At 37.7% G+C, this 18,574-nt stretch overlaps 1 protein-coding gene across 6 annotated transcripts in view; it reads right to left on the bottom strand.

Annotated features, from left to right (window-relative positions):
• The window catches only part of NARS2 (asparaginyl-tRNA synthetase 2, mitochondrial), a 129,906-nt gene that overhangs the window by 110,759 nt on the left and 573 nt on the right, over positions 1-18,574 (bottom strand). For 5 of the 6 annotated variants that reach the window (XM_060605514.3, XM_078433054.1, XM_081790337.1 and 2 more), the window contains exons 2-5: positions 15,453-15,562; positions 14,580-14,700; positions 12,269-12,409; positions 6,007-6,087 (exon numbers count right to left, since the gene is read on the bottom strand). In XM_060605514.3, coding sequence (XP_060461497.1) covers positions 6,007-6,087; positions 12,269-12,409; positions 14,580-14,700; positions 15,453-15,562 — 453 coding nt within the window. Of the gene's footprint in view, positions 1-6,006; positions 6,088-12,268; positions 12,410-14,579; positions 14,701-15,452; positions 15,563-18,383; positions 18,523-18,574 lie in introns of those variants that run through there. The other variant, XM_078433052.1, reaches the window with a different exon arrangement.

An 18,574-nucleotide genomic window follows, 5' to 3' on the forward strand; every position in this document is an offset into this window, starting at 1 on the left:
TTGTGGTAAAAAGTAGTTCAAAGTAACGAGTCTTTTTTTCCCCCTTTTTAACTCTCACATTTGGCATATGACAGAGGGGTAGTTGCGCAGACCCACTCCTCAGTGAAACTGATGAAAGCTATAAAATAAAAAATAAAAAACACACCTTACCCTCACCCCAGCCATTCAAAGTCTCTGGGAATGGTCCTAAGGACATACTGCAAATGAAGAAACATCTATTCAAGAAAATCTACCAAAACTTGGTAAGGACAAGTGGTGTTTGAATGACAACCCACTCCCCCTCCCTTCCCCATCACAGCTCAGCATGACAGAAACTCCATTCCAGATAGATAAAACAGCCAATGAAAGAAGGCTTTTTTAAACCTCAGCTCCCAGCTGGAGGACTACCTTAGCAGGAGGGACAGCATGCCAGCATTTCTCACCTTCTCCACAGCTACCTACTGCTGAAGCTAAGTTCTGGGTGAATGTGGCCAAGAGGTAGGGTCTCCCTTCTTCTGCCTAGTCCCTGCTGATCAGAAGGAGGCTCGGCCTTGGGCAAGGCACTAAGAATACTGGGCCCTGATTCTCTTGCCCAGCCTCACAGGGTGTGGGTTCCACATTGGGAGAGGCAAGCCGAGGAGACGTGGGGCTGCCACCCACTCCGTGGAGCTCGGTTGCTATATTGGCATGTCACTTAGAGAGAAGTGTCCATTGTCCCTGCCTCCAGTACCACAGCCTGGTTCAGAGATTTTGCCCAGGGATAGAAGCAGGCTATAAAAGCACTTTCAATTCCTTTTTAAAGAAACCAACTTCATTTGCAACAGAGTATGGAGAAGTTAAAACCTAAGGGTACTCTTAAAAAATGCTTGTGCTAAAAGGCTAATGCTAGCTATGGACAGATTCACTGGAGACAAAGACTAAACTGCAAACCTGAGAGACAGCAGGGAGGAGACTTTGTGGGCTCAGGATACATTCAAACACTGACTTTGGGAAGTACACCTTTAAAGGGGCCTGAATTTGACTGGATCAGTCTGTGAAGCAATTTATGCTCCGGAATATTGTTGAAAACAATAGCGCAATCACCTGGAATTGGTGGAGTTTAAGAGCTGGGTGTGCTATGGGAAAGAGATGGCCAGAGAGTCCAGCCAGAATCAATGCCATCTCTGGGAGATTATGGGCATACCAAGGCTGTGCCACCCAGGGGCAACATCAGAGGCTTCATTCACACTGCTGGAGAAATGGAGGGAATAGACTTGTTTCTAGGATAGAAAAAGAACTCCTATACTCAACAACAAAAAGACAACTAAGCTAATTAAAAAATTGAAAAAAGACTTAAGTAGACACTTCTCCAAAGATATACAAATGACCAACAGGCACATGAAAAGATGCTCAACATTCTTTGTCATTAAGAAAGTGCAAATCAAACCCACAAAGAGATACTGCATCCATTAGAATGGCTATAATGAGAAACTGAAAATTACAAGCATTGGCGATGATGCAGTGAAACTGGAACCCTCACACACTGCTGCTGGGAATATAATATGGTGCGGCCACTGTGGAAAATTAATTTGGCAGTTTCTCAAAGAGTTAAACATAGAATAGTCATATGACCCAGCAGTTCCACTCCTTGGTGTATACTCAGAAGAACCGAAAACAAGTGTTCAAACAAAAACTTGTACACAAATATTCAGAGCAGCATTATCAGTAACATCCAAAGGTAGAAACAACCTAACGTCTACCAGTGAATAAATGGTTGAACAAAATATGGTATATCCACACAGTATAATATGACTTAGTAATAAAAAGAAATGAAATTCAGATACATGCTACAACAGAAGCCAGACACAAAAGGCCACATATTGTATGATTCCATTTATACGAAATTCCAGAACAAGAAATCCATAGAGCGAAAAAGTAGATTAGAGGTTACTAGGGGGAGAGGGGAATGAAGAGCTTCTGCCACAGAGCTTCTGTCGGAGTGATGAAGAAGTTTTAAAAAACAGATAGTAGTAACGGTTGTATCTCACTGTAAACAGAACTAATGGTATTGAATTGTACACTTAAAAATGGTTAAAATGGTAAATTTTATGTTACATGTATTACCACACACACAAACACAAAAGCAAACCAATCTAATGCCAAACTTCAATATACAGTGTAAGATTCAGCATGAAAATCTTAGTATGAGACTCCCCACAGTATGAGATTCAGCTATGAAATTACACATCTTCTTGGGTTTCATTTAACAGGCTTACACTTTCAGTTCATTCTTAGCTTTAAAAAGTATTTAAATGTGTAATTTCTAGGCTTGAATAATATTCCTATTATATGAAGTATTACTTTTAGATTTTCTCAGCCTAATTTAATTTCACAATGTGTGACCATTTATCTATCACGCTTTGGCATAACAGAATTGTAATTTTAAAAACTTAAATTGCAAATGGTCAAAAGCAAAAAGCAAACAATGAAATACAACTTCATACCCTCTGGGTATGGCTATGTTTAAGAAACAAAAAAACAAAAACAAAAGGGCAATAAGGGTTGGCAAAGATGTGGAGAAACTGGAACCCCATGCATTGTGGGTGGTAACGTACGATGGTGCAGCCACTTTGGAAAATGGTTTGGCAGCTTCTCAAAATATTAAACACAGGGTTACCATATGACTCAGCAATTCCACCCAAGAGACATGAAATCATATGTTCATCGAAATGTTTTCACAAATGTTCATAGTAGCATTATTCATAACAGCCAGAAGATAGAAACAACCCAAATACCAAACAACTGCCAAATGGATAAACATAATGTTGTACATCTACACAACAGTATACTAGTTGAATGTGAAAGGGAATGAAGTATCAATAAATGCTACAGCATGAATGAACTTCAAAAACTTCGTGCTAAGTGAAAAAAAGCCAGAAATGTTATATGATTCCATTTATATGAAATGTTCCCCAAAAGACAAATCTGTAGAGAGCAGTTTAGTCGTTCCCTAAAGCTGGGGGTGGGAATGCGAAGGGACTGCTAATGGGTACCAGGTTTCACTTTGGGGTGATGAAAAGGCCTAAAATTAGATTGTAGTAACTGATGGCTGCACAATCTGGTGAATATACTAAAAACCATGGAACTGTATGTTTTAAGTGGGTAAGTTTTATGGTATGTAAACTATATCTCAATAAAGTTCTTTTAAAAATCTGCTCCATCTTTTCATTCCTATAGCTACCCAAGTTTATTTTCTATCATTTACCAATATGAACCTTCTAATTTGTCCACCCAGAGTCCAAGGAAAACCCCACACTCATTTCAATTACTTGACTCTGCTCACAGTGTTCCCCTATGAGGAATATTCTCCCTAGGTTACACTCAAGTCACAAATTCATTTTGAAGATTTTCCTGACCAAGTCAATCCTCATGGACCTAATTTTCCTCTAGATTCCATGCCACTTGTAATTGGTAACAGTGTAACCTCAAATACATTCATAAAGCAGTTTCATCTTAGAGAATGAACAGCTAATTTTTGTCATAATCTCTAATTCTTGGCTTTAATCTCTTTTACCTTCTCAGAGACGAGCTAGCATCTTGAACACAGGTGGTACAAATGTCTGCTGAATAACATACACATGCCTTGAATGCAACTTCCTCCATATGTGTTCAGTAGTACCAAAACCTTAACAAATATCCAAAGTCTTAAAGCAGGAAACAGAAGTGAAGAAAAAGGAACTAAAATGCTGGGACATGCTATCACTTCTCAAGAGTGTTTTAGAGAAGCATGAGTTCCTATAGTGCATTTCAAGGTGGCCATTTACTATTGTCCTCAAACTTGGGTGTGGACTAGGCATCCTTAACTTTAAATAGTTACTAACACTTCATTGTTGTCACAGTAAAAAAGAGCACTATAAAGAGAAGGAAGAATTTAAATATGCAACTCTACTTCCTCCTAACAGTGGGGTGCCAAGATTCAAACCCCAGTGCCTTTACATGCAGTCAGGAGGAAATTAACACAATGACCCTTGGAATTAGTACTGAACAGAGGTGTGTGAGGCGGGAATAAGAAGGAGCACTGCTTTCAAAGGACAGAGGGGCAACAGGGGCAGAAGACAAGTCTTAAACACCAAACTTCTAAAAGCAACAAAGATAGCAGGTCATAGCAGAGAAGCCACCAATTGCTGAAACCTGATCGAAAGCCTGACTGCAGGAGCCTACAAAATTTCAGAGCATTTCTTTCTGGTATCCTGTATAGGCAAGTCTAATTCCACTATATGAAATTCTTTAACCTGGCCCTGAAATGACACAAACACTGAACACTTCTCATTTGTTTAGCTTCAGAAATATCTTTCCCTTCTCCTGTATTTATACTTATCTGGTAGCTTGCCTTATATTGTTTAAAAGCCAAAACACACAGACTGTAATCATTCAGACTTGCTTACGGGATTTCCCTGGTAGCAAAGCAGTTATCTTCAAATGTATCATTATTTCAGTTTATTACAGATTTTTTTTACCTGTTTAATTTGGGTCTCTTCAATAATTACCTTCTTATTTGTAAAAAACTCCTTTAAATTATACCTTTCTTTCCCTGTCATTTGGTTTTTAATATTCGGTTGCTTAGAATAAGGGACTATGACATGTAGTTAAGGTGGGTAACTCTTCTTCACTTCAGTATTCAGAAGACTATTAAGGTGCGGAAAAAATACACAACATAAATGCTTAAAGAGAATGTTTTTCATAATGTAGGTATTGTTCTTTTATCATTTGCTACCTTTTTTGAACTCATATTTATAGATGCTAACACTACCAGTTTAAATGTCCAATGAAGAATTTTTGCGTTTTTGCAAAAACTATCAAGATTTCTTCAAACTATGTATGAATATAGACAGCATTTGATTATCATTTTGAATAATGCCTTCAACACATCAGGACAACTTCTCCCAGTGAATACTTTGTTCAATAATAAGAGAAAGCACCATTATCAAGAGTCAGGATGTTCAGAACTAGAGCAGAACAATTATATACAGGTCTTGCCATTTAATGGAATCACCCAGATGTATAAATAAGAATTCTGACTTCTTAGAGATAAAGAAACCACTTAATAAATGAAAGAAATACAAAAAGCACCACTTATCAACATAATTTCTCTTTGTGTATTATTGTATTACTGGCCAATGATTTTAAACAGGCTGTGAAATTGGTAAATGAATTTCAACTGCCTACAAGTAAAAAAAAAAAAAAAAAACTGGTAACTTTCAAATAATGTGCAACAAGGGCAAGCTGACAATGCCTGGCATATACCAGGAGCTCAAAAAATTACTGCTGAACAAAGAATTAAAATTGGAGCATTCATGGGGTACCTGGGTGGCTTAGTTATTAGTTAAGCATCCAACTTCAGCTCAGGTCATGATCTCCCACTTCGTGGGTTTGAGTCCTGCGTCTGGCTCTGTGCTGACAGTGCAGAGCCTGTTTGGGATTCCCCCTTTCTGCCCCCACCCACCCCCCCCCACCCCGATTCGTGCTTTCTCTATCTCTCAAAATAAATGAATAAACTCTAAAAGATAATAAAAAAAAAAATCAGAGGCTTCATGAAGTATACATGAGGTATACATTTCTTATGAAAACATGTTTTTAAAAGACTTTGGAGAAGAAAATATCCACATGTATACTTTCTTATTTTATCTTTTAAAATATGACTCATATCCAAAAATATTAACTAGGGCTTAACATGCACAAAAGGGATCTTAAAATCTTTATTAATCTCTTCAGGGTTTTCTCGTTCACCAATTCATAGTTGTAGAAGGAAAGCAAATGAAGTGCAAAATTAAAGACCCATTCCTTTGAGTCGCAGTGCAAGTAAGATAGCCAGTAGGACAGGAAATCAGAGAGGTTTGAATTTTCTATGTATGTTTTTTAAGGATTACTACTGACATTTCAGGTTCTAGTCATGGTCTATCCATACAACTCTTATTAAATTTAAAGCAAACCCTCAAAAGAACAATATTGAAGAGCAACCTATCCTTCAAGATGAGAAGCACAACTTACTTCAACTTGGAACAGTTCTCCAGCCCCTTCACAGTCATTGGATGTGATTATTGGAGTATGAATATGGACAAAGCCACTGTCCTGGAAAAAAAGAAAACCCACTTTTTTTCAGTACATGTGTACATGAAACAACTCTATTATACTATTAAAAGAGCACTAAGAGATTGCCATATCAAATCCCTAACCCCCCAAATGTAACTATTGAGATATCAAGCTGAGGCTTCCACTGTACACAGCAGCACAAAGAATTTTAAATCAAAAACTGACTTAGACATTACCTAATCCAGTATCACTTCAAAACAGCATCAGAAACTGAGGCCCAGAGAGATTTAATGAAACATTCACCTATCTAGTCAGTGGCAGAGAGAGCCAGGAGTGGAACCTAGGCCTGCAGGGTCTCTGGTGCTGTTTTTTCTTCCCACTTCTCTAGCACACTAGTAGTGATTTAACATACACACACACACTTAAGGCTAATGCATAATAATGCTGCCTGTATTGCTAAGGGACTACAAATGATCAATATGAAGTTCAGCTATTTTGGAATGAGACCTCTAATTGTCACAGACCACCAAAAAGGAGAAAAATTAAAGTTGACAAATAGGGACTGGAGAAATACATAGCAAAAAAGGCAGAAATGATTTTTAGGAAGTCTGTCATTAAATTGATGGCACAGCACACTACACATGGCACAGGCATTGCACTTCCTTTCCCTCAAAGATTGTGAGCAGCAAATCCATCCATTACTGAGGCGCCAATTGCAATTCTTCCGCTCCAACGTCTGAACTATTTCCATTAGTGAACCACAAAAGCTGTTTGCTAGGTGGATTGAAATAACCCAGCAACTTCAAGGTTATGCTTCTTTCATTTTGACTATGGATGTAGGCAAAAGGTTACATTCCGTGTAAATGTTGCAGGTGGGCGTGGAGGTAGCACAAGTGAACATATGCTGCAGAGGCAGAATAGTACGTGTTTCACACAAAAATTTGGGTCTTGAAATCAATACAATAAATTCATACATACACATTTAATCTCTGCCAAATTCTGTGTATCACTGGTGTAATGTAAAATGTCTCTAGTGCATCACACTAGGGGCCTCCCAAATTTGCCCCTTCCTTCCTAAAAAGGGTTGAATTCAAGTATCCTTGCTATGATACAAAGTGCCCAGTTAACTTGTCTTAGGATGTAGAATGATCAAATAAATATTCACACTATAAATTAGGAGTCTCAGAAAATATTCAAATAGGTACTTAAACTGGGAGCCATGTGCCTAGAGGTGCCACACAAAGCACATTACAGACAATGAATGAAACATAATCAATAACGTTACTGCATAAAATTTTTATCTCCTAGGAACCAAGAATTATGGACATGAATCATTTATTCCACATGAATGCAGGCAACTATGAGCAGGAGTGCAGTAAACAAAGAAAGGAAGTGAAAAATCCAAAGGAAACGAGGGTGGTGAGAGGGAGGGGGGGAGGGAGGAGAAAATTTAACGGCTAAATGTAATTGCCAAAGTTAGAACTGGTCAATTGCCACAAGAAATAAAACTGCAAATCTTATGAAAATAACCATATGGTTTTTTTTTTTAAATCACTCAAGTTGTGGGAATTATTCTTAATACTCAATTAACACTAAACCTTTCAAAAGGTGTCACCAGCTTTTTAAGTCTAATACTGCTAGAAGGCTTGTATCAAAGTGTTTAACATTACCACCAAAAGCTATGAAGAGAGGCCAAAGGAAAAATAACAAAGCACTGAGAACAAAATCCAAAACAGAGAAAGTAGATAGGGAAGTAGAAAAATGAAAAGGAAGAAAAATAATGAGTCAGAGGAGTACTGTCTGCCTCCACCAGGGTAACAGTTGTCAAGTATTTATCCCATCCTGCACAAGGGGGTTCCTAACTAGAGATAGGAAGGTCAGAGAAGGGGCCAAAAATAAAAGCACGCACTTACCCAATTTTTCTGATTCCACACACCACCTCTAAATATCTAAATATTTTTGATAGATACACATTCTAGAACCAGATATTTTATATGGCACTGAGTATCTAAAAATTACAAAATTCACATACTAAGGACCTTGCATACCAAACACTCACAGACTGTATTTATCTTTCACATTCACACAAAGTATCATTATTTAATTACAATCAACAAAAAATGACAAAAACTGTCAGCCACTGGCAACCAAAAATGACAGCAAGAAGACAAAAAAAAAAAACTTCCATAAAAAGCAGTCACAAGAACTCGAAGACACAGTAGTCTGGGGTCATTCAACAGAGGGGCAAAGAATACACCCTGGCAAGCTTTTAAGGCATATCCGTCTAGAGGAGGCAAAAATCTGATACTCAAAGGAAGAATCTTGACTCATCAAGAAAGGACAAACTCTTTAATGGCTCAATTTAGGAAGCAAGGAAATATGTAACACACTTTAGGATAACCTCCACTGGAAATTGGGAAAAAAAAGATAGTACCTAAAGAGATAATCCTTAGCTCTTCTAAATAACTCATTCCTTGAGGTTTCTCCATACCCAAGTTTTAGTGCAAGGCAATTGTGTCAATTTTATGCACAAACCAAGTCATACACAAAACACGTTTGATCACTTAAACCAACAACTGAATTTCTAGGGTGCCTGGGTGGTTCAGTCAGTTAAGCTCCTGACTCTTGGTTTCAGCTCAGGTCATGATCTCGTGGTTGGTGAGTTCAAGCCCTGCATCCAGCTCTGCACTGACAGCATGGAGCCTGCTTGGGATTCTCTCTCTCTCTCCCTCTCTCTCTGCTCCTCTCCCACGCACGTGTGTTCTCAAAATAAACTTAAAAAAAAAAAAAATTAACTTTCTAATCTAAAAATATTAGGAAAAAACAGAAACTAAAATAGTCCCTTTTAAGTTAAGATACTTTAAGTTATGAAATTTTTACTTAAAAACTAAAACATAGAGTTTTAAGTCTCAACATCTTTTAGGATGCCTAAAGTAGTGAATTATAGTCCAAAGTACTAAATAGCATATAAGTATTATTTAATGTGCCTTAGTACTCTGTGATTTCAATCCAATCCCAACTGTTCCACATACAAGTGGGTAACATTATAGAATTATCAGAATTATATTTTCCAAGGCTTCATAATTAAAAAGTGAATTTATAACACTCAAAATTACCTACCTTTATAACTATAACCAATAGTGCTAAAATTCATTATTTTCAACCAGTTAAAATGTTACTTTGTTTTTTTTATTTCAAAATTTCCCAGTTTATTTTTAAGTTGTTTACATATTTATAGAAGCCTCAAGTAGAAAGTATATAGAGAAAGTAGGTAAAGCTCACTAGTCAGTGGACTGCCAATACCACCACCTAGTGGCCAGAAATCTATAAAACCTTCAGTATTGAAGCAGGGTGGCTTTATCCACTGTTTAAAGCCATATGGGGAAAAAAAAACATTTTTAGATCTGAACAAATTTTGTTTGTGTGGTTCAAGCACTACTAAAAAGCCATATGGAAGTTGCACAGAAAGTTTATGGAGCATATGGAAATGCACCCTTTCAAACTATAATGGGATGATATAGTATAATATGATTATTTTTCTTTGTTTATTCAAAACTATATGCTTTAAAGCCATGATGCTCTTTAGCTGTTTCACCAGAAATTCGCTCTAAAGGAACTTTTCAAAGAGCAAGAACTCTCATGGTAAACTACGGTTGGGCTGGCCCTGCATGAATTTGGATGCAGTCCAAAGAAGGGGTATGATGTTAGACAATCTCTGCAGATGAACTGGATCTGGAGAAGTGGCATAGGAAGAGCTCCAGAACCACTCAGAATAACACTGAACCTCATGTGCCGGGCCATTCCTTGCCTTTGGGGTCCTCTCATCCACATGTGGGGAGGATCCCTTCACCTCATCAACTTACCAACTATATTCCACTGTGGCTTTCCTGGGTAGGGGGAAATGGCTGACAAGCAAAGCTAAAAACGACAAAATACCTTTAGTTGTACATCAATCTACTTGATTAATACCAATAACTCTTAGGGCGCCTGGGTGGCTCGGTCAGTTAAGCGTCCGACGTCGGCTCAGGTCATGATCTTGTGCTTTACGAGTTCAAGTCCCACGTCGGGTTCTGTACTAACAGCTCAGAGCCTGAAGCCTGCTTCAGATTTGGTGTCTCCCTCTCTCTCTCTGTACCCCCCTTGCTTGCGCTCAGTCTGTCTCTCTCTCAAAAATAAATAAAAACATTAAAAATATATATATAAAGAAAAAAATACCAATAACTTTCAAATCGGTGCTTACTATGTATAAAATATGCCTATGACCAAGATGGAGAAACAGGGACCAGATTTACCCTCCCCCTTGAAACAACCAAAAAAACCCACCAAAAACAAAAATAAAGCCCCCACAAGCAAACCACATGAAAGGCTGGTTTTTAAGATGGATTCAGACAACAAAAGACAGTGATCCCTGAGATATGAAACAAACTTAGCAAATCCTATCAGTAGTCCTGCTTACCACCTTGAGATTATCCAGGCCATAGCAGGAAGAGGGGGAGAAATAAAGTGGAGCCCAGGAGACCTCTTGAGTTGAGGAGACAGAGCTGAGAGTGTGAAGGGACAAAAGTGGCTAGAATTCATAAGACAGAGTATCAGAGAGGAGAGAGCAGCACAGAGAACTCCAAGGATGTACAGAGGGTCACTCCAGAGTGTCAGGTAGAGGGATGACGGACACATCCATGTGGGGAAACTGTCAAAGGCCAAGGAAAGAACCATCCAGAAAGATTAGAGGAAACAGTGCCTGGTGCTCACATGTGGCTGGTTAATTAGCCCTAGACTGAGCACTGTTCCAGACCCATTTACCAAATCATAAAAGACCCAATAGGATCAAACAGTTTTCAAGTAGCTTAACCACATACCAGAACAAAATTTAAGAAGCTTTATAAATATCCAACATGGTAAAATTCACAGTGTCTGGCATCTAACCAAAGATTAGCAGGTATGCCAAGAGGCAAGAAATCATAAACTGTAATGAAGAGACTAATGAATCAATCAAAGCTGACTCATAACTGACAGACATGTTAGAATTAGGACATAAAATAGACATCAAATAGCTACTAAAAACATAAATATTTTTAATTAAAACCGTATTGTGGGGGCACCTAGGTGGCTCAGTCAGTTGAGCATCTGATTCTTGACTTCAGCTCAGGTCATGATCCCAGGATCATGGGAGAGAGAGCCCTGTGTTGGGCTCGGTGCTGAGTGTGGAGCCTGCTTAAGATTCTCTTCCTCTCTCCCTCTGCCCCTCTCCCCTGCCCATGCTCTCTCTCTCTCTGTCTCAAAAATAAAAAATAAATTAAAAGAAGAAAGTAAATGTAAAATAAAAATTAATATATGTTTAAAAAATGCATAAAACTGCCCTGTATAGGTTTTTTTTTTTTAATTTTTTTTTTTATGTTTATTTTTGAGAGACAAAGAGACAGAGCATGAGTGGGGGAGGAGCAGAGAGAGAGGGAGACACAGAATCCAAAGCAGGGTCCCGGCTCTGAGCTATCAGCACAGAGCCCAACACAGGGCTCGAACCCACACTGTGAGATCATGACCTGAGCCGAAGTCGGACACTCAACCGACTGAGCCACCCAGGCGCCCCTGCCCTGCATATACTTTAAAAGTTAAACAGAGACATGCAACATATTTTTTCCAAAAGGCCCAAATCAAACATAGAGATATGAAACCTACAATGTGAGATGAAAAATGCACTGGATTGGAGTAACAACAAATTAGTTATTGTAAAAGGAAAGACCAGGAAGCTAGACGGGCAGAAACTACCTTCCAAAAAAAACACACAGGGAAAAAGAAATTAAAAAAAAAAGAAAAGAACGTCACTGAGCTATGGAAGTATCAAGTGGCCTAATATATGGACAACAGAAGTCTCCAAAGGCAGGAAGTAACATAAAAAATATTTGAAGAAATAATGGATGAAAAACTTAATGAAAATTAAAACCCATAGATCCAAGAAATTCAACAAGGTCTAAACACAAGGAACAAAGAAAACTGCGCCCGGCACATCATAATCTAACTGCTTAAAACCAGTGATAAAGAGAAATTTTTAAATCAAAGAAAAAAAGTACCACACAAGTAAAGGGTGCTTGGAATAAACATTGTAACTAACAAAACTTTCAGGATAACACTCCAGGGTTACAATTATTCAATTTCTCCACAAGAAAGAACAGCTAGGAAGAAAAAAGAAAAAGAGTAGCTAGAAGCACACCAAGCACCTCACCTTAAAGAAAGAATGAATAGCAGCTGTGGCTTCACTGCGAATCCTCAGTATGGAACCCAGGGCATTAGTCCTGCACCTGAGGTGGGGATACTGTCTCAGGTACTCCAGAGGATGCCTCTCTTTATATTTAAAAGGAAAAGCCTGCCAATAAATGGAAAAAACAAATTGAAAGCTAAGACATATGTTCTATAAAATCAGTTTCCAGAACATTTGTTAAATAGTAATGCTTTGTAACAAAATTAAAAGCTTTCTTTCTCTATTTCTTAATATAAGTGAACATGGTCCAATTAACTACAAGTTAACTGAATGGCGAGGTAGGAATCAGAGATGTGGTTTTGAATCCAGCCCTACTACTTATTAGGCATAGAACCTTGGGCAAAATTAGTATTGCTGAGTCTAATCTGTTATTTATCAAATTTCTATCCATTAGCTTATATCAGTCACCACTTACAAATAGAGAGATTAGGATATAATTATGCAAAAACAGTCCACTGTTTGGCACATAGGAGTTCAGAATATTGTAGATATTAAAGATTGTTTTCTACAGCTGTGTACACACAGCTGGCATTCAATTTTAAAATCACCCAAATGTCTTGAAAGCCCACAATCATTTATAATCAATTGGCACTGTTTTTCACTGTTTATCAACAAGTCTAAGAACATGAGGGAGGGTCAACAGCCTTCTGTCACTAGCAGAGTAGTGTATACTTCAAAAATTTCAAATTATGACTCTATGTAGAAATATTCCACCCTGTGAACATTCATGTTACAAGATTTAGAAGATAAAAACAAACTGTTCTAAACTTGTTCTAAAGAACAAAACCAAAGTTTCAATAAAAAAGATCGCAGAGAAACTATTTTAAATAAAAAAGCCAAACTGGTAGCTTATTACGTATAGTCTTATCTATTTCTTTTAGTGCACATGCTAATTTATTTCATAATAGAAATAAGCACCATACCTACTGAAGTCAAAATATGACCACATTAATAGGTGTCTGGGGACTGCCTAGGGACCAGAATTCCCTAATGTCTGAATACTTACAAAATGACACTGAAATTAAGGGGAAGAGAAGGTGAGTGACAACCACAGAAGCCAAGAGAGAACGGCTTAAAAAGAGTAACACACGGCACATTTTAATAATCCTACACCCCTCTAAAAAAAGCAAAAACAAAAATGGTTACCATCTCCATTCCTCTCTGAATTCCAAATTATTTTTCACAGTCTACTTTTCAGAAACCTTAAAACCTGATTCCTGATTTTATGTGTCAATTAGTATTTATTAGTATTATTAGAATTTCTTGGAAAATATTCAGGAGGACATTTTTCAAAAAGGTGCCCATTTTCTTATTTCCTTATATTTATTTCCCTCCAATTATCCAGAAAAAATTAAAAAGGAATTAAAATGATGCAATTTCCCTATATTTCCTTGTGTTTTGTTCATCAAATACTTGGAAGACAAGTATAGCAAAACTACAGAGGAGTCAAATGGCTAGTACATAAATTCCAGCTGTGGCACTAGTCAGCAATATAACCTTGGGCAAGCCATGTCTCCTGCCTGGGCCTCATTTTCTCCAATTTCAGAAGATGGATTGCCAACCTATAATTTTATTCTCTCTAACCTCTTTATCAGGTGATGAATAAAAGCTACTAACAAGGAGTCTTGCAAAAACAGAAAAAATTCTGTTGGGACAGTACTTATCATGCTTGGGCTGAGCAAACATGTCTTAATGTAGGATTTCTTATCTTTCTTCAGCCCAAGCATGATAAGTACTGTCCGACAGAATTTTCTGTGATAAGTTCCGTACCCACACTATCCAATATGGTAGCCAGCAGCTGCATGTGAAATGTATCTAATGTCACTGAGGAACTGATTTTATTACTTGATTTAATATTAAATTAATTAATACTAAACAACTACAGGTGGCTAGTGGCTACTATATTGGGACAACACAGTTCTAGATCCTGTAAAAGTCATTTCTAGGCAGGGCTTTCCTTAGAACACGTTCTCCCCAGCACGTCTCTGTCACTGAAGTTAACTGGGCATGTGGCTGAAAGTGGCAAGTTTCAATTATGACAGGTGTCCAAACAGATGTATAGATTAATACTTTGCTTTCAGTCATAAAATTCAGCCATTTACATACTGTTTACTATATTCTCTACATTCCTCAAGCTCCATAGCCTGTTTCAATTATCTGGGAAGTCACAATTGAAACATGTTCTAAGTGCCACCTTCCCAATAATCACACTTAAAACAGATTGCTGTTTTAAATTAAGCCTAAATAGTCTCCATAAATGTATCACGAAGCATACCTTGGCATCACAATTTCCAACAATTTCAATTTTTTCTGCCTTCAGTTCCACATTCTGCTTTTTGGATGGACTTTTCACCAGCTGCCCTTGAACTTCCACAGAACTCCCAAAAGCCAGTTCTCTATAGTAACAAAAAACAGCATAAACAAGATATCATTATACAGAATGTTCATTTTAATACAAAACTTGCTATCAGGACATTACAGTATTTAATGATAGAGGTTTCACCCTTAAATGGGCAGCAAATAATTAAGAGAGACTGAAGCAAAGGGTAAGTAGGGGATATTATTATGTGAAGATGTTAAAAAAAAGAAAGGTCTGGGAGCGCCTGGGTGGCTCAATCAGTTAGTTCAGCATCTGACTCTCGATTTCAGCTTAGGTCATGTTCTCGCTTGTGGGATTGAGCCCAGAGTCGGGCTCCATGCTAATACCACAAAGCCTGCTTGGGATTATCTCTCTCTCCCTTTCTCTGTCCCTCCCCCACCTGCACTGTCTTTCTCTCTCTCAAAATAAAAACACAAGCTTTAAAAAAATGAAAAAGAAAGGCCTGAGCTTGAAGGATCTTGATTCCAAGTATTTGGACTTAGCCTTAAAGCTTTGAAAAGCAGGTTTGTTTAGAAAGATCACTCTGGGGTGCCTAAGGGACTCAGTTGGTTGAGCATCCAACTTTGGCTCAGGTCATGATCTCATGGTTCGTGAGTTCAAGCCCCACATCAGGCTTGCTGCTGTCAGTGTAGAGCCCACTTCAGACCCTTTGTCTCCCTCTCTCTCTCAAAAATAAACATTAAAAAAAATATGTGAACATTGGATTAGGGAAAAGGGGAGCAAAGGAGATGAAAAAAAGATTCTTTTGTTAAAAAAAAAAAAACTCACCTACTGTCAAAGCTTGAATCGGCTACAACTTGAAGGCTTTCCAAAGATGATCCATCATTTATATGCAGGAACAACACTTCCTTCTGGGATCGGACTGAACGAATCCATCCCTAATGAAGAAAAATTTCTAAATGTGAGTTTAAAACATGTAAATATTTTATGTTTTCATTACACATGCACACACAAGACTAAATGAAAAAAAAAAGTCCTCAGTCCTGCCTTAACAAATCAATTGCTTTTAGCATATATAATTCAATAGGATTCTTATCTCAGGGAGATACAGCTTTGGCATTCCACCTTTTTGTTTTGTTAATATAAAATTCATCATTCTCAGGGGCACCTGGGTGGCTCAGTTAGTTGAGCGTTCAGGTTGGTTTTGGCTCAGGTCATGATATCACAGTTCGTGAGTTCAAGTCCCACATCAGGCTCCACACTCTCTCTCCCTGCCCTCCCCTGCTTATTCTGTCTCTCTCTCAAAATAAATAAATAAACTTAATTTAAAAAACAAAAAAAAACAAAACAACCTCATCATTCTGAATACATGCCTAACGTTCCATTAGGCCAATGAGCCTAATTCATATAATCAATTTCCCCAATATTGACTATCCCAGGTATTCATTCCAGGTAATAATAATAGGGCACATTATTTGGGTCCCTGTCTTTTATATTAAACTCCCAGGAGGGAAATTATGTAGTTATAGAACAGAAACATCTTCACTGGATTTTTCCTTTTACAAAATATCACACAGACTCCTCAAAAAGCTTTTCACTGTGACATATATTTAGTACATAAGCTTTCAAAGACACTGTGAATTTAAATGACAGGTGAGTACAAATGAGGTCTTCTAGTAGTAACACTAAAACCAGTAACACTACAAACAGCTCTCACAGATCACATCCAACTTAAGTTTAACTAGCACAGAAGAGACAATATTCTTCTAGCAGACACTGAAAAACTGTGAACAACTGATTGTGTTTGATTATCAGACACGCTTGGGAAAAGCGAGAGGATTCTATTTAGAAAAACTGTATTGACCCTTACTTTGTGTTCCCACCACACCCTACTGACAACGCTATTAAAGCTCTCCCATTACTTATTCATATGTCTATCATATTGTGAAGGTTTAAAAACCATGCTTTAGTGGCTTTGAAGGCCATTGTCAGGGACACAGTAGATAGTCCGTTAATGGTTTTCAGTGAAAGGATATCTACCATGCACTAAAAATCTATGTGACAAATGTTTTACTACCTTCTTCATATACTATTTCATCTTTTTCTCACAACAGCTCTGTGGATTATCATTATAACCTGTCTCACAAGTGAAGAACCTCGGCTCAGAGAAGTCAAATAAGTTGTCAAAGGTCACACTGCTGGTAGACAGAGCCTGAATTTGGACCCAGGTCTACCAGAAAGCCCTTGGTCTTTTTCTAGGGCTACCCTGAAAAAAAGTGTAAATTGCCTGTCTCCTATATAAGGCCTTTCACAACCAAGTGTGCCCTTTCTGGTTTCACCTCCCCACATTTCTCTGATGGCAGCGGCTCTTTGGTTATGTTTAATCAATAGTAATTCCTAAAGCACCACTGTCTTGCTTTTCACTTGTTAGTAAAAGTTAACATTTGTGGAGCAGTGTTTAATGTGCTTCTGCTCTAAGCTCTTTATAAATATTTTACACTTAATCCTTACAAGAACTTAATGAAGTGAATATTCTCATTTTAGAAATGAAGAACATATTAAGTAAGTTAGGACAACCTCTCTAAATAATTAAAATCACAGTTCCCAAGGAGTAGAGCTAGAATTCAAATACAGTTCTCAGTTCAAAGTTCATGTTATCAAGCTTTTCTGGAATGTGATCTCCACCCCACCCCCAGTTCCTCTCCCTGAGGAACATATCCTTCAGGACTCAAGTGAAATGTCACTTAACACAAGAAGTCTTCCTTGACCTCACATAGTTAAGGATGTCCCTGTTTTCTCAAAGTTCCTTATTCCACTAATACTTATCACGTTGCCCCAATTACTTGTCTTAGCCATTAGACCAAGGCTGTCCCACAAACATATAATGTGAGCCATATATGTAATTTTGCTTGTTTTAGTGGTCACACTAAAAGTAGACAGGTACACTTAATTTTAATATTCTAACCCATTCTGCCAACATTGTCAACGTGTAATCAATATATATATTGAGATATTTTGTATTCTTTTGTTCTCCAAAATTGGTGTGTATTTTAAATTTACAGTTACCCTTCAATGTGGACTAGCCACATTTTAAGAGCTCAGTGCCACAAATGACAGGTAGCTACTATCTTAGACCACACAGCACTAAAATGAAAGCCTCTGATCTAGGCAGTAGCTTTTGTTCTTTTTATCTTTGCATCCTTTCTTGACTACCACTTAGAAGGGATCATTAATGTATGTATGTCAAATTAATAGATGAATACAAGAAAAGGGCTTGATTTGGATCATGGAAAAAACATGAAACCCCCAAAAATGCAGAGGAGTCATACTGCTAAAAATCAAAGAATTTGATTGAGGACAACAAAAATAACTGCAGCAGTGTTTCAGCAACCTAAAAGGGTCAAACCACCTTGCTTGGTCTACTCCCTTAAAGGAAAATCTTCTCTGTAGAGCTGTTGCAAATATTAGCAAGAGAAATAATAGCACCTAACATTGATTGACTGTGGGCCACTGTTCTAAATGTCATAATACCTGTCATCTCACTTAATCTTCACCATTCTATGAGGTTAAGGCTATTATTAGCTTCATTGCCATAAGAATCAAACAGGTTTAGAGGAGAGAAGAGACCATAATTACTATTATAGAAGAGACCCATAATTAATGAGCCACTAAGTGCCACAGATCTGAACCTAGTCACCCTGACTCCAGAGTTGTTTCAAACCGCTACACTCTACTCTTTCTCCTATGTATTAAACATACATTATGTGCAAACCCTTTTTTCGGCCTCAGGGTGGTTAAGAGTTGAATAAAAGCCATTGTTTAGTTGAACATATATTTACTGTAAGACATGGTGTCCGCTCTCATGGAGCTAGCTCAAGGCAACCGCTAGGTAACTGTGGTTATTCGTTATGAGGGATAAAGGAAAAGAAGCTCGTACGTTTATTCTGCCG

Source organism: Panthera onca, chromosome D1 (assembly GCF_046562875.1).
Source record: "Panthera onca isolate mPanOnc1 chromosome D1, mPanOnc1 haplotype 2, whole genome shotgun sequence".
NCBI classification, from domain to species: Eukaryota; Metazoa; Chordata; class Mammalia; order Carnivora; family Felidae; genus Panthera; species Panthera onca.